This window comes from Oncorhynchus tshawytscha, linkage group LG28, assembly GCF_018296145.1.
Source record: "Oncorhynchus tshawytscha isolate Ot180627B linkage group LG28, Otsh_v2.0, whole genome shotgun sequence".
NCBI lineage: Eukaryota > Metazoa > Chordata > Actinopteri > Salmoniformes > Salmonidae > Oncorhynchus > Oncorhynchus tshawytscha.
In genome coordinates, this window is record NC_056456.1 from 7,339,542 (window position 1) to 7,367,385 (window position 27,844).

General features: G+C 43.6%; 1 protein-coding gene across 1 annotated transcript in view; it reads right to left on the reverse strand.

The window, feature by feature from the left end:
* LOC112226585 (insulin receptor) overlaps positions 1–27,844 on the reverse strand; it is a 67,624-nt gene that overhangs the window by 32,456 nt on the left and 7,324 nt on the right. Inside the window, exons 2-3 of the mRNA XM_024391007.2 lie at positions 4,917–5,045; positions 4,362–4,555 (exon numbers count right to left, since the gene is read on the reverse strand). Of these exons, the coding sequence (XP_024246775.2) occupies positions 4,362–4,555; positions 4,917–5,045 (323 nt within the window). The remainder of the gene's footprint in view (positions 1–4,361; positions 4,556–4,916; positions 5,046–27,844) is intronic.

Sequence of the window (27,844 nt, forward strand, 5' to 3'; positions counted from 1 at the left end):
CTTCAAACACAGAGCCAAACCATTCACGATGTGTCAAGGTAGTTTTTATGCTGACTGGTTTGAGAGGTGAGAGAATGATCTGGTCTAGTGAGCACACAAGCGCGCGCACACTCAGTATGTTATCCACACACACGCACACACTCTGGCAGCAGCATCGAGGAAGAGGACATTTGTCTTCCAACCTTTGTTGTTGGGTTCAGTGTGCGTTTCTCCTAGGGCTGTGTCCGACTAAAGTAAAACGTTTCTCTATCTCTCTCTCTCAATCTACACACAATACCCCATAATGACAAAGCAAAAACAGGTTTTAAGAAATGTTTGCAAATGTATTTTTAAAAATCTAGTGAAATATGACATTTACATAAGTACCAGATCCTTTATTCAGTACCTTGTTGAAGCACCCTTTGGCAGCGATTACAGCCTCGAGTCTTCTTGGGTATGACGCTACAAGCTTGGCACATTTGGGGAGTTTCTCCAATTCTTCTCTGCAGATCCTCTCAAGCTCTGTTAGATTGGATGGGGAGTGTCGCTACACAGCTATTTTCAGGTCTCTCCAGAGATGTTTGATCGGGTTCAAGTCCGGGCCACTCAAGGACAATCAGAGACTTGTCTCGAAGCCACTCCTGCGTTGTCTTGTCTGTGTGCTTAGGGTTGTTGTCCTGTTGGAAGGGGAATCTTCGCCCCCAGTCTGAGGTCCTGAGTGCTCCATTCACCTTTCCCTCAATCCTGACTAGTCTCTCAGTCCCTGCTGCTGAAAAACATCCCCACAGCATGATGCTGCCACCACCATGCTTCACCGTAGGGATGGTGCCATGTTACCTTCAGATGTGACACTAGGCATTCAGGCCAAAAGGTTCAATCTTGGTTACATTAGATCAGAGAATCTTGTTCTCATTGTCTGAGACAATTTAGTTGCCTTTTGGCAAACTCCAAGTGAGCTGTCATGTGCCTTTTACTGATTAGTGGCTTCCGTCTGGCCACTCTACCATAAAGACCTGATTGGTGGAGAGTTGCAGAGAGGGTTGTCCTGATGGAAGGTTCTTCCATCTCCACAGAGGAACTCTGGAGCTCTGTCAGAGTGACCATCGGGTTCTTGATCACCTCTCTGAACAAGGCCCTTCTCCCCTGATTGCTCAGTTTGGCAGGGGGGCCAGCTCGAGGAAGAGTCTTTGTGGTTCCAATCTTTTTCCATTTAAGAATGATGGAGGCCACTGTGATCTTAGGACCTTCAATGCTGCAGAAATGTTTTGGTACCCTTCCCCAGATCTGTGTCTCGACAAAATCCTGTCTTTGATCTCTACGGACAATTCCTTGACCTCATGGCTTGTTTTTTGCTCAGACATGCACTGTCAACTGTGAAACCTTATATAGACAGGTCTGTGCCTTTCAAAATCATGTCCAATCAATTGAATTTACCACAGTTGGACTCCATTCAAGTTGTAGAAATATCTCAAGGATGATCAATGGAAACAGGATGCAACGGAGCTCAATTTCGAATCTCATTTGCAAATGGTCTGAATTCTTATGTAAATAAGGTATTTCTGGGGTTTTTTTTATATAAATTTGCAAACATTTCTAAAAAAAACTATTTTCGCTTTGTCATTATGGGGTATTATGTCTCGATTGATGAGTGAAAAAAATCATTAAATCCATTTTAGAATAAGGCTGTAACGTAACAAAATGTGGAAAAAGTCAAGGGGTCTGAATACTTTCTGAATGCACTGTACATCAAGATCCACAAATGGGCACATTTATAGGCTCCATTTGTGAGCAGACCAGATAGCCCAGGCCTACTTCTATGCGTAATCAAGTGCGCGTCCTTACTCAACAATGACATGAGCGCTCCAAACAAAAGAAAATGAATGAATTTACAAAAGTCGAACTTGAATTCCATAAACCAAATCTTGTATCTGTAGCATAGGTTATGCGCTCTGCAAACAACGTGTCCACTCCAACAATGAGAACAGTAAACGACTTTAATAATAATGTATTGAATGCATTAACAGAAATTACCATAACCCAACCAACATTGTACATTAGAAATTATGGGAATTAACAGTAAATGTACTACTGGTGATATATGCAATGGAGAATTGATAGACTTACAATCAAAGGGAAAACAATTCACACAATGAAGTTCTGAAACAATGAATGTGCATGAATTGGCTGGAGAGAGTGCATTCTGGAGAGAGACATGCGTTGTGAATCTTAGACACACTCCCCTTCCTCTTGGACTCCGCCATCCCCGTTGCCTCTGCAATGGATAAGCCCACTGAGACAGGCACAAATCAGCCAGGTGTCTTGTGTGCCCCCTCCCAAAAATATACGCGTTACTGCTCGATTAAAAATCAATAGCCTATCGACCAAACAATCGTACAGTCAACTAAATGGGGTCAGGTCTAGTTTCTTCCTGCAGCATTTGTAGCATATTTTCATGGAAACGTGTGTCCGTGTGTGATTTGCTAAAACTAATACGTGAGGAGTGGCGGTATGTGGTGTTGGATAGAGCAACACTGTTGTAGCATCAGCAAATGACCCCAGTATATAGTGCACTATAGTCACTATGGGGGCCCTGGTCAAAAGTAGTACACTAAATAGGGAAAAGGGTGCCATTTGGGATGCATTCAATAATGATAGGCAGGCGGGATGACTTACAACACTACTTATTATGTATAGTGAGAGCGAGAGTGAGTGAGAGAGGAGAGAGCGAGCGAGCGAGGAAAAGAGTTGGGATAGTGGAGGGAGAGGGTGAGAGTAGAAAAATATGTGTGAGAGAGAGAGAGAGACACGGAGAGAGAGAGCGAGACACGGAGAGAGAGAGAGAGAGAGAGAGAGAGAAAGGGAGAGACACAGAGGGACAGAGAGACACGGGGAGAGAGAGAGAGAGAGAGAGAGAGAGAGAGAGAGAGAGAAGAAATAGAGAGAGAGAGAGAGAGGAGATATAGAGAACAGAAGGAGAGATTTGAGGAGAGGACAATGGGTGGTGAAATGCAGGCCATAACCTGTGGGGCCATCAGACTCCAGCTACCCAGCCACCAACCTTGGCCCACCCTCCAGCCTGCCCCTCCCCAACCACACAGCCAGCGCCTACCCAGCAAGCCACGCTGTCACAAAAGACACCAAGGCCTGAAGAGGCCAGACCCATCTCTGTCCAACTAATGATTAGTGTGTCTGGAGTCTGTCTCGCTCGCTCGCTCGCTCGCACGCACGCACGCACACACACAGTAGATGAAGGTCACTGTGATAAACACACCCAGATTCTTCTCTCTAGTTGCTAGCCAGGATTAGAATGCACACAAGCACACACACACACAACCTTAAACATTGTTATTGGCAAATCAATGAGCACTGTAGCCTAGCCCTGCATGAGTGACTGTCTCAGCTGGCTTAGTTCAGACTGGATCAGCTATGGAGTGGAGACAGCAATAGCAAACAGAATTGAAATGCTATGAGGAATTTATTCTGTAGCCCAACACAAAACACTGCACACACACACACACACACACAATCACCACTGCCCTGTTTTCCCTGCCTGCTTTGCTAGCTGCTCTGACCTGAACTTGCTGAACTGTCTGCATAGCGAATACACTGTGCCAACCAACGCCTCCACACTCCCACTGCAGCGCCGCACATGCGCACACACACACAGCCGTTGTACAACAGAGGAGCCTTGCAGTGCTGCACTGTACAGCAGAAATTAGCAGGACATGATGCAAAGAGCTTTTGCAGCATTTCGATCTAACTGGCAGAACTCCTCTGAAACCACACTGAGACGGCTGCAGACACGTACATATTGAGACGGCTGCAGACACGTACATATTGAGACGGCTGCAGACACGTACATATTGAGACGGCTGCAGACACGTACATATTGAGACGGCTGCAGACACGTACATATTGAGACGGCTGCAGACACGTACATATTGAGACGGCTGCAGACACGTACATATTGAGACGGCTGCAGACACGTACATATTGAGACGGCTGCAGACACGTACATATTGAGACGACTGCAGACACGTACATATTGAGACGACTGCAGACACGTACATATTGAGAAGACTGCAGACACGTACATATTGAGAAGACTGCATATGTACAAATTCCTTTCCCATACACCATCTTGTGCAAATGCAAATGTAATGGTTTTCACTTTAGCATTAACATTAGGTAGGAGATTTTAAGTGGTGTATAGAGTAGACTTACCCTTCATTGTTGAGCTGACAATATAATTCATACAGCATACAAACAACAGTACTTAGGCTCACGTGCTAGAGTTGATGGTGGTGTATAGTACTGTATTATAGACTTACATAGTGGAGTTGACCGTGGTGTAGAGTTGAATATACAGTAAGTAGACTTACGTGGTGGAGTTGACAGTAGTATATCCGGAGGGGCACTCAGGTATACAGGCTCCGTTGTGGATAACATACTCATGGCAGTCGCTGCTCTTGCTCTGCTTACACTTGTTGTGGAGGTCCTGGCAGAAGGAGAAGGGGACGCAGCGCCAGCCCCTATAGGTATAATATCCCTGGGGACAGCGGTCCACACAGGCCTCCTGGTATTAGGGAATAGGGATGAGTTGATGGAAAGCATCCACATAAATTCAATTCAGTATAACACGTTTAAGTGCTATTTTCCATTGCTGGACAGACATATGTTTAAATAAAGTTTAAATAAACACGATTCTGTTTTGATTCAGCTTCCCCCCCTCCAGCAATAGATAAGTAAGATTGTGTCTAGTATGCACGCACGCACGCATCTAACTATATTTCACAGGGAAAACTCAGGTTAATAAATCTACAGGTTAATAAAATACATCTCTAGCACCCATCAAGAATTTGAATTCTTGAAGAATGAAAACTTTATTGCCATGTAACAAATGTTACTCAAGTGTGTTGAACTCCTCCATACGGTACCTGGTGCTGGAGGTTCTTGCAGGCTACACAGCTGCTGCTGTTCTGGGGCTCAGAGCAGCCCCCCAGACATGACTCATGGCAACACTGGTTGTCCTTGGTACAGGCCCGGTGCTTACAGCTGGGGGCACACTGTGGAAGTGCAGAAGGGGGGTTAGTGACAGGATTTACATAGAAAGTATTGGGACAGTGAATTTTGTTGTTGTTTTGGCTCTGTCCTCCAGCACTTTGGACTTGAAATGATACAATGACTATGAGGTTAAAGTGCAGACGCAGCTTTAATTTGAGGGTATCTTCATCCATATTGGGTGAACCGTTTAAAAATTACATCCCTTTTTTTTCATCCCTCCATTTTAGGGGACCAAAAGTATTGGGACAAATTCACTTGTGTGAGTATTAAAGTAGTAAAAAGTTTAGATCCATATTCATAGCATGCAATGACTATATCAATTTGTGACTCCACACATTTGTTGGATGCATTTGCTGTTTGTTTTTGGTTATTTTTCTGATTATTTTGTGCCCAATAGAAATGAATGGTAAATAATGTAGTGTGTCATTTTGGAGTCACTTTTATTGTAAATAAGAATAGAATGTTTCTAAACACTTTTGCATTGTGGATGTTACCAATGTGGATGTTACCATGAATATACAGAGGAGGTTAACATTTGGGGGGTATGATATTTGCGTGTTTAACTTTCTTACTCAGAATTTGATATATATGAATGTACAAAACATGCTCTTTCCATGACAGCCTGATTAGGTGAATCCTGGTGAAAGCTATGATACCTTATTGATGTCACTTGTTAAATCCACTTCAAATCAGTGTAGATGAAGGGGAAGAGACAGGTTAAGGATTTTTAAGCCTTGAGACAATTGAGACGGACTGTGTATGTGTGCCATTCAGAGGGTGAATGGGCAAGAAAAAAGATTGAAGTGCCTTTGAACAGAGTATGGTAGTAGGTGACAGGCGCACCGGTTTGAGTGTGTCACCGGTTTTTCACGTTCAACAGTTTCCAGCTTCTAGTGTCATTATAGTCCTAACAGGAATGGTCCACCACCCAGAGTACATCAAGCCAACTTGACACAACTATGGGAAGCATTGGAGTCAACATGGGAGAGCATCCCTGTGGAACACTTTCGACACTTTGTAGAGTCCATGCCTGTTCTGTGCAACTCAACATGAAGAAGTTGTTCCAAATGTTTTGTACACTCAGTATATGTGTTGGACCCAGGTTTGCTGTGAAGACATTGAATGCTACTGATGCCTTCCCCTTTCTAACAATGTGACCTAGCTACATACACACACACACACTTCATCTAGTGCCAAGCTGCCAAGAATAAACTGGTTGAGTGCTCACACACATGTACACACACACAGTAAAGTTCAGTGCCATCGCTGAGGTGCAGAGCCAGTTGGCACTGGCAGTGTGTGTGTCAGAGAGAGGTGACTGCCTGTCCACCAGATTAGCTCATCCCATATAGTCCTATCGAGACAGATTAAGATTGACCAGCAGCCTAACGAGGGGCTCAGGTCAGGCCACAAGGACTGTTGGAGTCTGTGTGCATGAATAACAGACTGAACAAGCAAACTGCGCACACACACACTTACACACCTAAAGATATAGCTCTACGAAAATGCAGAGCAAAACAGAACAAAACAAAACAGTGGGGTAATGACAGATAATAGAACTGCATCAAATGTTTCCTCTGTTCAAATCCTAGACAGAGGGGTTTAGATACACACATTTCTGAATGAGAAGCTTACATCGACAATAAAATCATCTTGACGTATTTTCTCTGAATTTTGGGTGTTCCCTCTGCCTCTCCTTTCCTCTCCAGTCTCTCAACTCAGCTGCAACATAGACGACCCCTCCCATCCAAATAAAAATCCACACACACACTGCCGCTCCCTCTAACAGACTGCAGGCCTACACACAGCAATCAGACTCCTGATCCAGTAAAGGGAGTAGACTCCACTCTGTAGTACAGCAGCAGCCGCAGATCCACCCTCAGCTTTAACCAATGTGTTGTCTGGTTGGGGAAGCTAGCCATTCAAATGACCTCTCCCCACTCAGAAGAGGAGCTGCTGAGAGTTAACCGTTTAAGTGCTGGAGACACTGCTACTGCTCTCAGTCACTCACACAGTGGCACAGAGGCAGCTTGCATGAAAAGTAAAACCTGAGCCACATAGTAACAGACAGACACTTCCCTTTGATGCGCACACACATACAAAAACTGACCCACTCCATCTCGTCAGTGTGGCAGTGAGGAATTGTCATGAGGAGAGACACGGGCTGTGTCCAAAATGACACCCTATTCCCTGTATAGTGCAATACTTTTGTCCAGAGCCCTATGGGCCCAATAGTGCACTATATAGTGAATAGGGTGCCATTTCGCACAAGCCACTGAGATTGCTACGCCACTGCTTATAACTATCGAAGATGTGTCAAAAAAATTATCCTGAACCAAAATATAAATGCAACAGTTTCCAATAATTTACTAAGTTAATTAATTACTTAATTCAGCCCTAATATAAGGATTTCACATGTCTGGGAATGCAGATATGCATCTGTTGGTCACAGATACCCGGTCACAGATAGTCATAGAGTTGTTCAGGCTGTTGATTGTGGCCTGTGGAATGTTGTCCCACTCCACTTCAATGGCTGTGCAAAGTTGCTGGATATTGTTGGAAACTGGAACACGCTGTCATACACGTCAGAGCATCCCAAACATGCTCAATGAGTGACATGTCTAGTGAGGATGAAGGCCATGGAAGAACTGGGACATTTTCAGCTTTCAGGAATTGTGTACAGATCCTTGCGACATGGGGCCGTGCATTACCATGCTGAAACATGAGGTGATGGCGGTGGATTAATGGAATGACAGTGGGCCTCTGAGTCTTGTCATGGAATCTCTGTGCATTCAAATTGCCATCCCTAAAATGCAATTGTGTTCGTTGTCTATAGCTTACGCCTGCCCATACCCTAAACCCACCACCACTATGTGGCACTGCTCTCAACATTGACATCAGCAAACCACTCGCCCCACAAAGCCATACACATGGTCTGAGGTTGTGAGGCCGGTTGGACATACTGCCAAATTCTCTAAAATGACATTTGAGGCGGCTGATGGTAGAGAAATGAACATTCAAATCTCTGGCAACCGCTCTGGTGGACATTCCTGAAGTCAGCATGCCAATTGCACACTCCCTCAAAACTTGAGAAATGTGTGGCATTGCGTTGTGTGACAACTGCCCATTTTAAGGTGGCCTTTTATTGTCCCCAGCACAAGGTGCACCTGTGTAATGATCATGCTGTTTAATTAGCTTCTTGATAAGCCACACCGGTCGGGTGGATGGATTATTCTTTGCAAATGAGAAATGCTCACTAACAGATGTAAACAAATGTGTGCAAGCTTTGCATTTGGTTTGCTAACTTCCTAGCTAAGTGGCTAGATGTCAAGACCAAACTTCTCAGTTAGAGCAGAGACATTCTAGCCTGAGTACCAGTCTCCTTAGCTAACATTCCACTCCTTGTCAATGTCAAAGTAACTGGCCTTTCTGCCATCTAAAAATATGAACATTTATCATTAATGACCTGACGGAGAACAGAGGAGTGGATCCTGATTCGATAACCCACAGCTATCCTCCAATCATAAAGATTATCCAAATATTCAAACTCACAAAAGTTTGTATCCGGTTGCTAAGCAACTGTTTGTTTGTCCAGTTGAAACCAGTCTGTCAAAAGTTGTTAGGTCACGTCTAAATTGTCAAACTAAATACATACTGCAATTCCAACCACAAAATCTTTTTGCTTATAATTTGAACCTCAAAATACAACAATTTGACTAGCTAACTGCTAAATGTTTGTTTTTTACTTCGCTATAAATTCGAATTCTATTTGAGGCTCCACATGTTGTCATGAAAAACACATTGGAAATACTTATCTTCATTGATCTTTTTTACTACAAAGCATTGAAACATGCCATTTTCACATACAGTGGGGCAAAAAAGTATTTAGTCAGCCACCAATTGTGCAAGTTCTCCCACTTAAAAAGACGAGAGAGGCCTGTAATTTTCATCATAGGTACACTTCAACTATGACAGACAAAATGAGGAAAAAAAATCCAGAAAATCACATTGTAGGATTTTTAATTAATTTATTTGCAAATTATGGTGGAAAATAAGTATTTGGTCACCTACAAACATGCAAGATTTCTGGCTCTCACAGACCTGTAACTTCTTTAAGAGGCTCTCTGTCCGCTCGTTACCTTTATTAATGGCACCTGTTTGAACTTGTTATCAGTATAAAAGACACCTGTCCACAACCTCAAACAGTCATGCTACAAACTCCACTATGGCCAAGACCAATGAGCTGTCAAAGGACACCAGAAACAAAATTGTAGACCTGCACCAGGCTGGGAAGACTGAATCTGCAATAGGTAAGCAGCTTGGTTTGAAGAAATCAACTGTGGGAGTAATTATTAGGAAATGGAAGACATACAAGACCACTGATAATCTGATCTGGGGCTCCACACAAGACCTCACCCCGTGGGGTCAAAATGATCACAAGAACGGTGAGCAAAAATCCCAGAACCACACGGGGGGATCTAGTGAATGACCTGCAGAGAGCTGGGACCAAAGTAACAAAGGCTACCATCAGTAACACACTACGCCGCCAGGGACTCAAATCCTGCAGTGCCAGACGTGTCCCCCTGCTTAAGCCAGTACATGTCCAGTTTGCTAGAGAGCATTTGGATGATCCAGAAGAAGATTGGGAGAATGTCAGATGAAACCAAAATATAACTTTTTGGTAAAAAAAATATTTAAAAAACTCAACTGGTCGTGTTTGGAGGACAAAGAATGCTGAGTTGCATCCAAAGAACACCATACCTACTGTGAAGCATGGGGGTGGAAATATCATGCTTTGGGGCTGTTTTTCTGCAAAGGGGCCAGGACGACTGATCCGTGTATAGGAAAGAATGAATGGGGCCATGTATCGTGAGATTTTGAGTGAAAACCTCCTTCCATCAGCAAGGGCATTGAAGATGAAACGTGGCTGGGTCATACAGCATGACAATGATCCCAAACACACCGCCAGGGCAACGAAGGAGTGGCTTCGTAAGAAGCATTTCAAGGTCCTGGAGTGGCCTAGCCAGTCTCCAGATCTCAACCCCATAGAAAATCTTTGGAGGGAGTTGAAAGTCCGTGTTGCCCAGCAACAGCCCCAAAACATCACTGCTCTAGAGGAGATCTGCATGGAGGAATAGGCCAAAATACCAGCAACAGTGTGTGAAAACCTTGTGAAGACTTACAGAAAACGTTGACCTCTGTCATTGCCAACAAAGGGTACAGTGCCTTGCGAAAGTATTCGGCCCCCTTGAACTTTGCGACCTTTTGCCACATTTCAGGCTTCAAACATAAAGATATAAAACTGTATTTTTTTGTGAAGAATCAACAACAAGTGGGACACAATCATGAAGTGGAACGACATTTATTGGATATTTCAAACTCTTTTAACTAATCAAAAACTGAAAAATTGGGCGTGCAAAATTATTCAGCCCCTTTACTTTCAGTGCAGCAAACTCTCTCCAGAAGTTCAGTGAGGATCTCTGAATGATCCAATGTTGACCTAAATGACTAATGATGATAAATACAATCCACCTGTGTGTAATCAAGTCTCCGTATAAATGCACCTGCACTGTGATAGTCTCAGAGGTCCGTTAAAAGCGCAGAGAGCATCATGAAGAACAAGGAACACACCAGGCAGGTCCGAGATACTGTTGTGAAGAAGTTTAAAGCCGGATTTGGATACAAAAAGATTTCCCAAGCTTTAAACATCCCAAGGAGCACTGTGCAAGCGATAATATTGAAATGGAAGGAGTATCAGACCACTGCAAATCTACCAAGACCTGGCCGTCCCTCTAAACTTTCAGCTCATACAAGGAGAAGACTGATCAGAGATGCAGCCAAGAGGCCCATGATCACTCTGGATGAACTGCAGAGATCTACAGCTGAGGTGGGAGACTCTGTCCATAGGACAACAATCAGTCGTATATTGCACAAATCTGGCCTTTATGGAAGATTGGCAAGAAGAAAGCCATTTCTTAAAGATATCCATAAAAAGTGTTGTTTAAAGTTTGCCACAAGCCACCTGGGAGACACACCAAACATGTGGAAGAAGGTGCTCTGGTCAGATGAAACCAAAATTGAACTTTTTGGCAATAATGCAAAACGTTATGTTTGGCGTAAAAGCAACACAGCTCATCACCCTGACCACACCATCCCCACTGTCAAACATGGTGGTGGCAGCATCATGGTTTGGGCCTGCTTTTCTTCAGCAGGGACAGGGAAGATGGTTAAAATTGAAGGGAAGATGGATGGAGCCAAATACAGGACCATTCTGGAAGAAAACCTGATGGAGTCTGCAAAAGACCTGAGACTGGGATGGAGATTTGTCTTCCAACAAGACAATGATCCAAAACATAAAGCAAAATCTACATTGGAATGGTTCAAAAATAAACATATCCAGGTGTTAGAATGGCCAAGTCAAAGTCCAGACCTGAATCCAATCGAGAATCTGTGGAAAGAACTGAAAACTGCTGTTCACAAATGCTCTCCATCCAACCTCACTGAGCTCGAGCTGTTTTGCAAGGAGGAATGGGAAAAATTTCAGTCTCTCGATGTGCAAAACTGATAGAGACATACCCCAAGCGACTTACAGCTGTAATCGCAGCAAAAGGTGGCGCTACAAAGTATTAACTTAGGGGGCTGAATAATTTTGCACGCCCAATTTTTCCGTTTTTGTTTTGTTAAAAAAGTTTGAAATATCCAATAAATGTCGTTCCACTTCATGATTGTGTCCCACTTGTTGTTGATTCTTCAGAAAAAAATACAGTTTTATATCTTTATGTTTGAAGCCTGAAATGTGGCAAAAGGTCGCAAAGTTCAAGGGGGCCGAATACTTTCGCAAGGCACTGTATATAACAAAGTATTGAGATAAACTTTTGTTATTGACCAAATACTTATTTTCCACCATAATTTGCAAATAAATTCATTAAAAATCCTACAATGTGATTTTCTGGATTTAGTTGAAGTGTACCTATCATGAAAATTACAGGCCTCTCATATTTTTAAGTCGGAGAACTTGCACAATTGGTGGCTGACTAAATACTTTTTTGCCCCACTGTATGTTGATGTTGGGGTGGTGCTGGAGATGAATATGAAGTGTAAACCAGGGCTGTTGCGGTGACCGTATTACCGCCAAACCGGTGGTCACGAGTCATGAAGGCAGTCAAATTCCACATGACCGTTTATTCACGGTAATAAGACTTCCCCAAGCTCTGACGCTTCTGATGGTCATTAGTAGCCTACCAAACTTGCTACCTGCCTGGTACTCAGCACTCTATTGTTCCTCTCATCACTCTGACATCAATCCAAATGTAAATCAAACACTGAGAGTCCATGAGCTCATGTTGTGCAAACATTTCTATAGGCTATGCAATTGCGAGAGAAAACAGAGTGATGGCCTCTTTAAAAACAGGAGGATCCCATCAGCTTTCTATAGGCTAGGCCTACTATATTTATTTCTCAACGTCCCTAATATTAAGCACAATGCTTATCTTTACAACAGGGGCTGGCATGGCATGAAAATTAACCACAGGAAAAGCATCCTTCATTCACTATTTAAGTGCATAGAAAACACTCTGAAGTTTCTAAAACTGTTTGAATGATGTCTGTGAGTATAAATGAACTCATATGGCAGGCAAAAACCTGATAAAACTCCAACCAGGAAGTGGGAAATCTGAGGTTTGTAGTTTTTCAAAGCTTGGCTTACCAAACACACAGTGTCTATGGAGTCAAGTTGCACTTCCTACGGCTTCCACTACATGTCAACCGGGGAATGGGAGCTGAATGAGTCAGTGGTCTGGCAGAGTGTCTCAGGCTCGTGACGCGCGCTCCCGACAGAGTTAGCTCTCGTTCCAATGCTTTTCTTCAGGCAATGAAATTCTCCAGTTGGAACCTTATTGATGATTTATGTTAAAAACATCCTAAAGATTGATTCCATATATCGTTTGACTTGTTTCTACGACCTGTAACGGAACTTTGAGTTTTTGTCTGGACGAAGTGCTCACGCCTCATGAAAATGGATTACTGGGCTGAACACGCTAACAACAAGTGGCTATTTGGACATAAATTATGGACTTAGTGGAACTTTATGGAACAAATCAGTAATTTATTGTCGAACTGGGATTCCTGGGAGTGCCTTCTGATGAAGATCATCAAAGGTAAGTGAATATTTATAGTGGTATTTCTAACTTCTCCTGACTCCAACATGGCGGATATTTCTTTGGCTGGATTGGGCTCTGAGCGCCGTCTGAGCGCCGTTCTCAGATTATGCTTTTTCCATAAAGTTTTTTTGAAATCTGACACAGCGGTTGCATTAAGGAGAAGTCTATCTTTAATTCTGTGAATAACAATTGTATATTTTATCAGTGTTTATTATGAGTATTTCTGCAAAATCACTGGATGTTTTGTAATCAAAACATTACTGCACATAACGCGCCAATGTAAACTGAGATTTTTGGATATAAATATGCACATTATCGAACAAAACATACATGTATTGTGTAACATGATGTCCTATGAGTGTCATCTGATGAAGATCGTCAAAGGTTAGTGATTAATTCTATCTATATTTCTGCTTTTTTTGACTCCTATCTTTCGCTGGAAAAATGGCTGTGTGTTTTTTTGACTTGGCTATGACCTAACATAATCATATGTTGTGCTTTCGCTGTAAAGCTTTTTTTTTTTTAAATCGGACACGGTGTAGATTAACAAGATGTTTATCTTTCATTTGCTGTATTGGACTAGTTAAATAAAAGCTTGTCGAATGAGAGACTGATGAAGTGTATACAGCCTGCGTGCAGAGCTCATTATTTTTTTCAAATCATCATTAGAGTCGCAACATGCAGCCTTACAAGGCAGTCCCCAGACCTCTCCGATTCAGAGGGATTGGGTTAAATGCGGAAGACACATTCGGTTGTACAACTGACAAGGTGTCCCCCTTTCCCAATGTATTAAAAATCAAAACATATTGCCCAATGTTTGTAGAACAACTAAAGTTACATTAATACATCTAAATTAAGCATATAGGAGTACCTATTTCTTTGTTAACCTCTCAACACAGAATAGCCCCATGTGCGGGCTCCCTCAAATCGTTTGGAGGAAACATCCTTTCTAAATTATTCAGCTTTGTTCAATTGTATTCTTCATACTATAAAATAATGCCACAGACTTCTAAGCAAATCTTGTCTGCTAAATGAACTAGTGTAGCCCAGAGCCATTTGGCATAGCCAGATCAGGACCTAACATAAGAACAACTCAGAGCATGCTATTCTGTTCTTCTGAAATAGACTACATTTCCTTCATTTCGTGTTTCTTTAGACCTGTCTAAAATAAATAATGGATTGCAGGCTATATTACATGGATTTATTATACTTTTTAAAATGTAGATGTTCCAAAGGTCTACATCAGTGGCTTTTAGGCTGTGTGTGGACGCCAGGAGATGCTAAATGTGTTAATGTTAATTGCCGGTCAATTACCGTGAGACTGACAGTTATTTGCTTTACAATCACCGGCTGATGAAATTTCGTGACCGCCACAAGCCTAAATTAAACTTTTAGAATTGTCCCTTTAACCAGTAATGACGTCATTCACGAGGCAAGAAGGGGTCGGCCCATTGGAGCCCTACTCACGCACAATGTCAGTTCGCTGAGACTTGAGAGTTTAGGTGGCAATCAGATCAGACTTTTTTTGCATTATGGTTAGCATATCATCACATATCTTCTTGCACTGTAGTGTTCTAGCATGTATGGACATTGTTTTGCAAACATTAATTAACCTTTTTTTCTCCTTGTCACAATATTTAAGCGTAACCAGGCCAAAGTAGTACAGCTCAGCTTGGTTTGACTGAGTACTGTGAAGAGGGTTTGGGGCTCCTCTGCTTAGCCCTGCCCACTATGGAGCAGTGAAAAGAGCTGCCAGTCTGACTTTAGTTCTCTCTGATTCTGGGTCCTTTAGTAATGCTGTGTGTGGTTGCGTCCAAAATGGCACCCTATACAGTGCACAACTTTTTACCATAACCTTATGGGCCCTGGTCAAAAGTAGTGTGTACTATATAGTGAATAGGATACCATTTCAGACGCAGCCTGTGAATGTGGTCCCGACTCAAGTCACAGGGCCGCTGTGTGAAATCACAACAACAGTTACAGCTTATCAATGGGCATATGGAAAGAACAGGCGGACAGGCAGCGCTAGCCTTGCGGTTAGAGAGGCAGGCTAGTAATCGGAGGGTTGACGGTTTGAATCCCAGGGCTGAAGGGAAAATCTGCCCGAACAGAGCCTGCAACCAGACACACACACGGATATCTGGGTTCATGTTACTGTGTGTTGTGGATCTGATCACATGATGCAGGCTGGGAGGAATGCTGAAGGAATGCCTGGCTCTCTTCATGTCACACACACCCTAATTCCCTCAAAACTTAAAACAAAACAACAACAAACAGGGACTATCATATCAGCGCTATTACCCAGCTGTTCTTACGACAACATTGGGTAATCAGGAAATCATACTATGACCACAAAATAATTTGAGGCGAGTTTCACTGGGGGTGGGGGACAAGAGAAAGAGATAGAGAGAGAAAAAAGAGTGCTCTGTGGTATCTGGAAGTAATATTAAGCCCTAACGTAGTTAAATATAGTAATTTAGTAAGAATCGTTATCTTTCTTGTTAACTTAACATAGCAGGACAATATAAGCCACATACGGGGTTCATCCTAAATGGCACCCTATTTCCTATATAGTGCACTACTTTTGGCCAGAGCCCTATGGCAACATGAGAAGCCCCATTCAGGCTTTCTGCGTCAATTAAGAACACATAAGACAATGTGGTGTGTCCTCCAAATGGCACCCCATTCCCTATATAGTGCACTACTTTTGAACAGTGCTCTAGGGGCCCTGGTCAAAAGAAGTACACCATGTAGGGTCAAAGGTAGCGCACTATAAAGAGAATAGCCTGCCATTTGAAATGTAGACCTAGGGAATGTGGTGGTGGCGTACTGGTCGCTTGGTCATTAACACTCTACCATGACAAGGTGGGTATTTAGCTGCTAAATGATTGCAGAAGCATCAGATAGAGAAAAGATGAGATGAGGAGAGTCTGACCACCATTTTAGGCTATCTTCCGATCGACTGAAAAAGATTTTGAGATTTGAAAATCAAATCTGTTTTTCCCCCGAAGATAGAGAGAGCGAGAAAGAGCTGTAAACTGATGTGGTCTGGTTGATGACTAGCACGTCTCAAACACATAGGTCAGTCGGTGACACGCACGCGCAAGCACACGCACACACACACACACCTCTTACTCCCCATTCCCAAACAACAGAGGCAAAGCCTCAGATATAGATTCATGGGATAGCAAACAATGAGCAATTATTCAGCCAGAATAAAATGACCAGAATAAAGGTTAGAGAATAATAAAGATGCTGTCCTGTTTTACCAGCCTACAGACAGAAAGGAGAGATTGATGAGAAAGAGAGAGATTGATTGAGAAAGAGATTGAGATAGAAAGAGAGCGAAAGAGATTGATTGAGACAGAGAGAGTGAGAGAGTGGTGGATAGATCAACATTCACCTGTTCTGAACAGTGACTCTGTCAAAAGTGACCGCATACCACGTAGTAGAGGTCGACCGATTATGATTTTTCAACGGCGATACCGATCCCGATTTTTCGAGGACCAAAAAAAGACGATACCGATTAATCAGACGTTTTTTTTATGTATTTGTAATAATGACAATTACAACAATACTGAATGAACACTTATTTTAACTTAATATAATACATCAATCAACCTAGCCTCAAATAAATAATGAAACATGTTCAATTTGGTTTAAATAATACAAAAACAAAGTGTTGGAGAAGAAAGTAAAAGTGCAATATGTGCCATGTAAGAAAGCTAACGTTTAAATTCCTTGCTCAGAACATGAGAACATATGAAAGCTGGTGGTTCCTTTTTACATGAGTCTTCAATATTCCCAGGTAAGAAGTTTTAGGTTGTAGTTTATATAGGAATTATAGGACTATTTCTCTCTATACCATTTGTATTTCATATACCTTTGACTATTGGATGTTCTTATAGGCACTTTAGTATTGCCAGTGTAACAGTATAGCTTCCATTGCTCACCTCGCCGCTACCTGGGCTCGAACCAGGTACACATCGACAGAGCAAGGGGAACAACTACTCCCAAGTCTCAGAGCGAGTGACGTTTGAAACGCTATTAGCACCCCGCTAATTAGCTAGCCATTTCACATCGGTTACACAAGCCTAATCTCGGGAGTTGATAGGCTTGAAGTCATAAACAGCGCAATGCTTGAAGCACAACGAAGAGCTGCTGGCAAAGCGCACGAAAGTGCTGTTTGAATGAATGTTTACGAGCCTGCTGGTGCCTACCATCGCTAGACTGCTCTATCAAATCATAGACTTAATTATAACATAATAACACACAGAAATACGAGCCTTAGGTCATTAATATGGTCGAATCCGGAAACTATCATTTTGAAAACAAAACGTTTATTATTTCAGTGAAATACAGAACCGTTCCGTATTTTATCTAACAGATGGCATCCCTAGGTCTAAATATTGCTGTTACATTGCACAACCTTCAGTGTTATGTCATAATTATGTTATGTCAAAAATTCTGGCAAATTAGTTCGCAATGAGCCAGGCGACCCAAACTGTTGCATATACCCTGACTCTGCGTGCAATGAACGCAAGAGAGGTGACAATTTCACCTGGTTAATATTGCCTGCTAACCTTTCTTTTAGCTAAATATGCAGGTTTAAAAATATATACTTCTGTGTATTGATTTTAAGAAAGGCATGTTTATGGTTAGGTACACATTGGAGCAACGACAGTCCTTTTTCGCAAATGCGCACCGCATCGATTATATGCGCAGGACACGCTAGATAAACTAGTAATATCATCAACCATGTGTAGTTATAACTAGTGATTATGATGATTGAAGTTTAATGCTAGCTAGCAACTTACCTTGGCTTCTTACTGCATTCGCGTAACAGGCAGGCTCCTCGTGAGGCAGGTGGTTAGAGCGTTGGACTAGTTAACCGTAAGGTTGCAAGATTTAATCCCTGAGCTGACAAGGTAAAAATCTGTCGTTCTGGCCCTGAACAAGGCAGTTAACCCACCGTTCCTAGGCTGTCATTGAAAATAAGAATGTGTTCTTAACTGACTTGCCTCGTTAAATAAAGTTATTAAAAAAAAATAAGAATTATTATTTTATTTTTTAAATCGGCAAAATCAGCGTACAAAAATAACGATTTCCGATTGTTATGAAAACTTGAAATCGGTCGACCTCTACCATGTAGTATGAATAACGCAGACTGAGAAAAAGACAGATTGATTGACAAGGGAAAGAAAAGATTGTTTCAAAAGGTCAATGGATACGGAACCTACCGTAATTTCCGAACTATAGGCCGCTACTTTTTTCCCACGCTTTGAACAACGCGGCATATACAATGACGCGGCTAATTTATGGATTTTTCACGCTTTCACAAGATTCATGCCGCCAAAAAACTGAGCACCGTCACATAATGTGACGTAAATAGAGCGCGCTCAAACCTCCCATCATTCTGATTACGGTAGTCATTTTGTCACCCATGGCAAAGACATGGAGAAATGCATATGATACAGCTTTCAAGTTGAAGGTGATCGATCTGGCTATTGGAAAAGGAAATAGAGCTGCTGACAGCATGGAGCATTGTCAAAAAATCCACTATCATCAACGGGTTTCGAAAGGCTGGACCGCTGAGTGTTGAAGAGGGCAGCGATCCAACATCGGATGAAGCAATTCTGAGGCTATTCAACTCCGACGCCGAAGGAGATGACTTCAGTGGTTTCAGTGCACAGGAGGAAGATAGTGACCAATGACTTTCTTGGTAGGCTACTGTTTACTGCTATTTTTTTTATTATTGTTACAAGCCGTGTTTCGTTTAAAAGCCTATTTATTTTTGTTACAAGCCGTGTTTCGTTTAAAGGCTGTATAAAGTTAATTTGTTTCAATGTACCGGTAGGCACCTGCGGCTTATAGACATGTGCGGCTTATTTATGTACAAAATACTTTCTTTTTTTTTATTCAATGGGTGCGGTTTATATTCAGGTGTGCTTAATAGTCCAGAAAATACGGTGGTCACCTATTCTGAACAGTGTAACTCTTGATATTGTTGCAGTCTCTCTGCTGATCCAAAGAAAGGCCAGCCCAATGAATCAGGGCTGTGATAAGGAGTGATAAGTATCATTGTTTTGTCTTTATCTGTTGTGGTCTAGTACTGTCTTTTTGCTAGCTAGGGCCATTTACTTGAAGTGCTGCCTGTCTTCCCAGAGGCCTACTTGGTGTGTAAACTTGCTGGTCATAATTTGCACATAATTATTGACACATCAACAAGGATCAAGGGGCAGGTCAATTTGTGACTTGTTTTGGTAATCAGTGGCTGTATTGGAGGGGGGAGTGGTTTCATCTATGATAGGCAAATAGCTATTAGTGTTCGGTTTTGTCGCATAACTATGACGGTCGCCGAAACAATGTGATGGTTCTGCAGAGTTGTTCCAGGAAGGAAAGAGAGGAAGGCTCCACACCACTCTCTCACTTGACTATCTTACCTAGTTATTTACAAATTATAATTTTGCTCTTTTGTAGCTTTGTCAACTACGTGTGTGTTTTCTATACCTGTTCGCACCTCTCCCTGTAGGCTTTACAGATGCTCCCCGTCCCCCGGCTACAACTATTCTAATTTAGTGTACCCTGCACGCACAATCCATGTGAAATTCCTTGTTTCTGGAAGCATTTGGAACTGCCAAACAGTGGGCAAGAACACAGAGTTCACCTCAGCCTATGCTGTCCTTCAGTCCATTGACGTATTGGCCCTGACGGAGACATGGATCACCCCAGAGAACACTGCTACTCCAGTTGTTCTTTCTTCATCTGACTATGTTTTCTCTCATAGTCCAATAGCATCTGGTCATCACGGTGGTGGTCTCCTAATTTCTCATCTGTCCATCTCCTCATTTGAATTCCGTGCTGTCACTGTCACTTGTCGACTCAAGCTTAACATTGCATCTTTCGCCCAACAGGTGCCCTCATTGCGAGCTTACAGAACAGCGCTGCGGGCAGCTGAGCGAAAATGGAGAAACAACATTTCCAGAGGACCTATCTTCCTTTCACTCCCTCCTCTCTACCTTCTCTTCCTCTGTATCCGCTGCTAAAGCCACTTTCTACCACTCTAAAATTCACTCTACCACTTCTGCCTCTAACCCTAGGAAACTCTTTTCCACCTTCTCCTCCCTCCTTAATCCTCCACCCCTCTCCCTCTGTGGACTATTTTGTCAACCACTTTGAAAAACAGGTTGACGACATCTGCTCCTCATTCACTCAGCTTATTGAGTCCACGGGTCTCACTCACACAAAACTACTTTACCCTCTGACCTTTTTCTCTCCAGACGACATCCTGCGACTAGTGAGGTCTGTTCTCTCAACAACCTGCCTGCTCGACCCCATCCCCAACCAACTCAAATTTCTCCCTTCCCTCATCAACTCATCCCTGGCCACATCCCCTCTGACTTCAAAATGGCCCGAGTTGCTCCCCTCCTCAAGAAACCAACACTCAACTCATCTGACATCCAACTATAGACCTGTATCCCTTTTATTTATTTCCAAAACACTTGAGCGTGCAGTCTCTGATCAACTTTCTCGTTATCTCTCTCAGAACGATCTTCTTGACCCTAACCAGTCAGGCTTTAAGACAGCTTACTCAACCAAGACTTCTCTTCTCTGTGTCACAGACGCTCTCCGCACTGCTAAAGCGGACTCTCTCCCCTGTTCCTATCCTCCTAGATCTATCCTCTGTCATCAACACCGTGAAGGCTGGGCGTCTCAGGCTCTGCACACTCTTGGATTGCATCCTACCTGGCAGGCCGCTCCTAGCAGGTGATATGGAGAGGATCTGTGTCTTCACCATGTACTCTCACTACTACTGTCCCCGAGGGCTTGGTTCTAGGCCCTCTCCTCTTCTCTCTATACACCAAGTCATTCAGCTCCGTCATATCCTCACATGGTCTCTCCTATCATTGCTATGCGGATGACAACTACTTTTTTCCTTCCCCACTTCTGACACCAAGGTGGCGGCACGCATCTCTGCGTGCCTGGCAGATCTCAACTTAGATGTCGGCCCACCACCTCAAGCTCAACAAGAAGGAACAGCTCTTCCTCCCAGGGAAGGCCTGCCCAGTCAGACTTCTCCATTGGGGTTGACGATTCCACAGTGTCACCCTCCTAGAGTGCAAAGAACCTTAGCGTGACCCTGGACAACACCCTGTCGTTCTCTGAAAACATCAAAGCAGTGACCTGGTCCAGCAGGTTCATGCTCTACAACATCAGGAGGGAGGGCAAGTGAGCCAGGGCGGGAGGGAAGGCAAGTGAGCCAGGGCGGGAGGGAAGGCAAGTGAGCCAGGGCGGGAGGGCGAGTGAGCGAGCGAGCGAGGGCGTGAGGGTGAGTGAGTGAGCGAGGGCGAGTGAGCCAAGGCGGGTGGGCAAGTGAGCGAGAGCGGGAGGGCGAGTGAGCAGGAGCGGGAGGGCAAGTGAGCAGGAGCGGGAGGGCAAGTGAGCGGGAGCGGGAGGGCAAGTGAGCGGGAGCGGGAGGGCAAGTGAGCGGGAGCGGGAGGGCAAGTGAGCGGGAGCAGGAGGGCGAGTGAGCGGGAGCAGGAGGGCGAGTGAGCGAGGGCGAGTCGGCGAGGGCGAGTGAGCCAGGGCGGGAGGGAGGGCGAGTGAGCCAGGGCGGGAGGGAGGGCGAGTGAGCCAGGGCGGGAGGGAGGGCGAGTGAGCCAGGGCGGGAGGGAGGGCGAGTGAGCCAGGGCGGGAGGGAGGGCGAGTGAGCCAGGGCGGGAGGGCGGGCGAGTGAGCCAGGGCGGGAGGGCGAGTGAGCCAGGGCGGGTGGGCGAGTGAGCCAGGGCGGGTGGGCGAGTGAGCCAGGGCGGGTGGGCGAGTGAGCCAGGGCGGGTGGGCGAGTGAGCCAAGGCGGTGGGCGAGTGAGCCAGGGCGAGTGGGCGAGTGAGCCAGGGCGGGTGGGCGAGTGAGCGAGGGCGGGTGGGCGAGTGAGAGGGCGAGTGAGCGGGAGGGCGAGTGAGAGGGCGAGTGAGCGGGAGGGCGAGTTAGCGAGAGCGGGAGGATGAGCGGGAGGATGAGCGAGAGGGTGAGCGAGAGGGTGAGCGAGAGGGTGAGCGAGAGGGTGAGCGAGAGGGTGAGCGAGAGGGAGGTCGAGTGAGCGGAAGGGCGAGTGCGAATGAGGGAGAGCGAGTAAGGAAGAGCGGGAGGGCGAGTAAGGGAGAGCGGGAGGGCTAGTGAACGAGAGCGCAAGTGAGCGAGAGTAGATGAAAAGGATGGAAACGGTGAGAACAGTTTGTCAGAGGAATTAAAGGGTCAAACCTTTTATCCGTCAATTTTGAATTAAAGCGTGTTTTTAAATTAATGATAGGAAAATAATAATAACCTTGTGTCATTTCTCTCATTTCCTGGTAACCTGTTCCTCAGTTGGTAGTCAGGTCTGAGTCATAGCAACAAGGTTTGTCGGCAACAAGAATTGTAAACAATTTCATTAGCTAGTCTGTTATGCCAGCCTTCAGTAGTAGAACACACAGGGTAAGTCCCAAATGGCACCCTATTCCCTATATCGTGCACTACATTTGACCATAGCCTATGTGCCCTGGTCAATAGTAGTGCACTATATAGTGAATAGAGTGCCATTTGGGATGCAAATGCAACATGGAGGAGAGGTGCACTTTGTTTAATATCACCCAGCGCTGCGGTCTAATGACAGGATGTCCCAACGTGACAAGAATACAGATGTCCAACAGGGAGAAATTAAGGAAGGGAGAGAGAGAGAGAGCAGATGGGGGAGCAAGTGGGAGTAAGTGGGAGAGGTACAGTATTTTGAGAGTTAGCTTTTTTTTATCCAATTAGTTTATTTAATTACAAGAGACGTCAATACTGGGTGACATGAAGCTGCGGAAAATTAATACGGGAGGCTGAGTCTGTCACAGAGTTGTCAGTTGTCAAGCAATTAAGGGTTGTGTTGGTGGCTGGAGCATCGGAGTATCTACTAGGCTTATACAAGATTTACCCCCTTTTCATGGTATCCAATTGTTAGTAGTTACTATCTTGTCTCATCGCTACAACTCCCGTACGGGCTCGGGAGAGATGAAGGTCGAAAGCCATGCGTCCTCCGAAACACAACCCAACCAAGCCGCACTGCTTCTTAATAACACATGCCACAGCTGTCCATGGATACCAAAAACATCTTTCCTCAGCAGTTTGTCTGTACACCAGCAAAGGCAGTCTGAATGCCTATCTGTCCTGCAGGCATCTCTCAGTCCCCACCTCATCAGTCAGGCTCCTTCCCCTCATCGCTCTGGCCCCTCTCATCTCATGCTTGTGTATAGGTGACACTTTTGATATTCTGGATTTCCCCTGACTGTCTAGAAGGTACAATGTAGGTATGGTACTGCATTGTATAAAAACACCGCTTCCAGCTGCCCCCTGGCGCCGATTCTAAATATTTCTTCAGACATTCAAATCCTCCTGCTGCAGAATTATTTTCCTCCTGCAACGAAACAGGTCAAATAAGGATCTGAAATCTGTATGTAATTTGATATGATTTTCTGTTATTATCATAATCACAACATAGCTATGCATACACATTTGTAAGGTCATATGCTAGACCTATCCAACTGGGCCCAGTTTTTCTCAAATCCAAAAGAGCCTATATTATGAATGGCAATTAAGGCTATATAAACGCTACCTGGGGGAAACTCCTGGCAGGCACACCGGTGGAATCAGTGTGTAAGTGACTCATAGGGCTCATGTGACTGTTTAGTAGGCTACAATAAAGTCAGCTCATCCTCTTTGGGATGTCATATGATTGCCATCCCAACCTTATTCCCACTCTCAGCACTTAATCATGCTTTCTGATTCTTTGCACCGGAATCCATGGCAGGACATTTTGCCAGTAGTTTTATTAATAACCTCTATGCGATTAAAATGTGGGTCAAAAGGGAAATACAACTATTAAGACTTTATTTTATGTTTTGACGTCATTGTAGTATATAAAATGTTTTTGATTGTGTAATCTGTTGATACGTTGGATAGCAAATGCAACGTTAACAGAACAGCTGTTCATATGTTCATTGTGTATTTGTTTAGACCTAAAGTGTGTTGTCAGTCGTTTGGACGCAATCTTCTCTTTGGTAAATAGAAAAAAATATCCCGCTTCCATCTCATGTGTCAGGCCCATCTCATGAGTCTTGAGGGGCACGAGAGATGAGGTGAGGCCTGAGAGATGAGGTCTGCAGTTATTGCAGTCTTTTGCCTAGGGTTTGGTGGTATCCACATTTTCATGTCCTTGTGCCATACCGTATAAATCGGCAGTGCACACAATGTGGTATTACCGGCGCTAATATGACTGTCTAATCAGAACGTACATGCAAATGACCATAGTGGATGCTAGCTAACTAAATTGCAAGGACAGATAACCAAGCTCATAAAGTTATACAAGTATCTAGAATGGCTAGTCACAGTGTGCTGCATGCACACACAAAAGTATTTAACAGCAGGGATCTTGATCCAGGAGGCTGTTCTCTGCTGTGTTCAAGAGACGCTTGACCATGCAAGTTTGCCACTCAGATAGCTAGCAAACCAAACACACAACTGGAGAGTATATTTAGCACATTTTAGACAGTTAACTTAATAGTTATAAGATATCTAACTGGCAAAAATGTTGTAGTGAAATATTTACATTTAATAAACTTCAAAGACAGCTTCAAAGGTTTGAAAATCCTACTCTGGGTACGGTATACAGCCCAACACACAAGTGCTGCCGGAGTGTTTGTGTCTACTGTCTACGAGTGTGTCTGAGCAGTGTGTGACTGTCTGAGTAGCAAAGAAACACTTGTCTGCCCAGCTTTAACACATGCCTCAAATGCCAGAGATTCCAGGAGCTGAGCTTGAGCGAGGGTTTACAGCCGAGCAGACACACAGTGAACTGGCTCAGAGCAGCACAAAGCGGCACTAGACTGACTGACCTGTGTCTCCCTGTTCGTTACAGCACAACACCACCACCAGATTGAGGTGAACTGCGAAGGAGTACAGTAGCGCAGCAACCAGATTGTGAACAGAGCATTTTCACACAGTTCTGAGCTATAGTTCGAATCAAAGTTGGATTATTTGTTACATTATATTTGTTCCGGCTGGTTTCACATCTCCAAATGTTAAACGAACAAAATGCATAAACAAAACCACGTCCATGTCATTTGTTTAAAGGAGAAAAATACTCACGTTAAATCTACCTATGATTCATACGAATTTCACTTTGGTCTTTCAACATGCACGAGGAAAAAGTGCAAGAGCTGCTATAACTGTGACATGAAAAGGCTATATTTAGTAGCATATATCCACGGTATAGCCTCCGTCTCCCCTAATCTGCATCAGATGCACTCATAAATGCACTACTACTCACAGAATGTTTCAGAGATATCAAGTTATGGTACTACTTGCGTTTCATTAAATGCTTGCAGTCAAACAACCAATAATACTGCTTGCCTCTTTGGTCTGGACTGTGTTTTCACCTGCAGCTAACCGCAATAAAGGTACAAATGGAATTGGACCAAGACCACCCTTTTTGAGGGAACCACAGCCTGTTGTTTAGTGCGCTCCCGAGTTCGGGTAGTGTTCACACCAACTAAGGGGGAAAACCCACCAGACAAATCCGTTTGAGTCCCGAAAGGAGGGGAGACAGCCGTTTGGATATGACCTCCTACACAGTGTAGTGAACCATGAAGGCACATTACTAAAATACATTTATTTAACTAGGCAAGTCGGTTAAGAACAAATTCTAATTTACAATGACGGCCTACCCCGGGCCAAACCCTAACCCGGACGGCGCTGGGCCAAATGAGCACCGCCCTATGGGACTCCCAATTATGGCCGGTTATGATACAGCCCAGGATCGAACCAGGGTCTGTAGTGATGCCTCTAGCACTGAGATGCAGTGCCTTAGACCGCTGCACAGATCAGGAGCCCTAATTGGTGCTCCTCTTTCTAGGAATGCTGGGGAACAACAGTTGTTTAATGTTTCTAGTGTCATGACTATCAATAATGTGATGATTGCTATTTATCGAATAATTACCTACAACGGTTAATTAATCAGGTAACAATTAACGCATTAGGAATTTGGGGCACCACAGGAAAAGTTATTTAGCGAGTTACCATCTCCTGACTTACCAACTCTAAAAATATATAAATATCTCTTACTTCGATAGCAGTCAATTATTAATTATTACCTCATCAGTCTCATTATGAACGTCGCACAGTTCTTGGATATCTTCACAAACCCTAACCCTGAGTGATGAATCAGCGATACACAAATTGGCTTAATTATTTATTTACTAACTAACTAAATAGAATAAGTAAACACACACAGCATACAGTTTTTGATTACATACAGTTGAAGTCGGAAGTTTACATACACCTTAACCAAATACATTTAAACTCAGTTTTTCACAATTCCTGACATTTAATCCTAGTGAAAAGTCCCTGTTTTAGGTCAGTTAGGATCATAACTCTATTTTAAGAATGTGAAATGTCAGAATAATAGTAGAGAGAATGATTTATTTCAGCTTTTATTTCTTTCATCACATTCCCAGTGGGTCAGAAGTTTACATACACTCAATTAGTATTTGGTAGCATTACCTTTAAATAGTTTAACTTGGGTCAAACGTTTGGGGTAATCTTCCACAAGCTTCCCACAATAAGTTGGGTGAATTTTGGCCCGTTCCTCCTGACAGCGCTGGTGTAACTAAGTCAGGTTTGTAGGCCTCCTTGCTCGCACACTCTTTTTTTATTTCTGCCCACAAATTTTCGATAGGATTGAAGTCAGGGCTTTGTGATGGCCACTCAGGTACCTTGACTTTGTTGTCCTTAAGCCATTTTGCCACAACTTTGGAAGTATGCTTGGGGTCATTGTCCATTTGGAAGACCCATTTGCGACCAAGCTTTAACAAGAAATTTGTGAAGTGGTTGAAAAACGAGTTTTAATGACTCCAACCTAATTGTATGTAAACTTCCGACTTCAAATGTACATAATACAATGAAAACAGATCCATAGTGGACTAACAAAAGCATGACTGTTTGGTTACACAATGGAAAGGGAGGGAGAGACAAAGAGAGTCAAGCAACCCGGCATGTTTTGGTCTAATGTAAACTTTGTTAGCAAGTCCTTTTAAGCACTCTGGCCTTGGAGGGCATTCCGTCATGTTGACACGAACTCTGAGCTCACTTGGGTGTGGCTACTGACTGGGCACAATTTTGCATGAAATACAATTTCTCATTTGGAAGGCTAAAATGACATTTTTATATTTTCAAAAATAGTTTAATTGTTTTCCATATTGTATTAACAAGATGTAAACCTGATATACACTGTGTACAAGCTCTTCAAGTTACAATTATCCCGTTACGACATCTTTCTATCACTTTTAATGACTTCACAAAATAGACATTCATTTTCCATATTCCATCTCTCACCATTCCCAACATTCAGATGTTGAAATATATTTCCCCAGTGCTCATTGCTTTGGGTAAGACTCTCTCTGTAACACAGGGATTTCTTTCCCTTCTCATACTAAAAAAACAAAGGGAGAGTGAGTTTCTGCAAGTTATTTACGACCAGTTTGTAAGTCGTAAAAACGGGCCCAACTTCCCTCACCTTTGGGCTACCTGTCCGCCATATGCCAAGCTGATCTGGCACCTTTGATCCT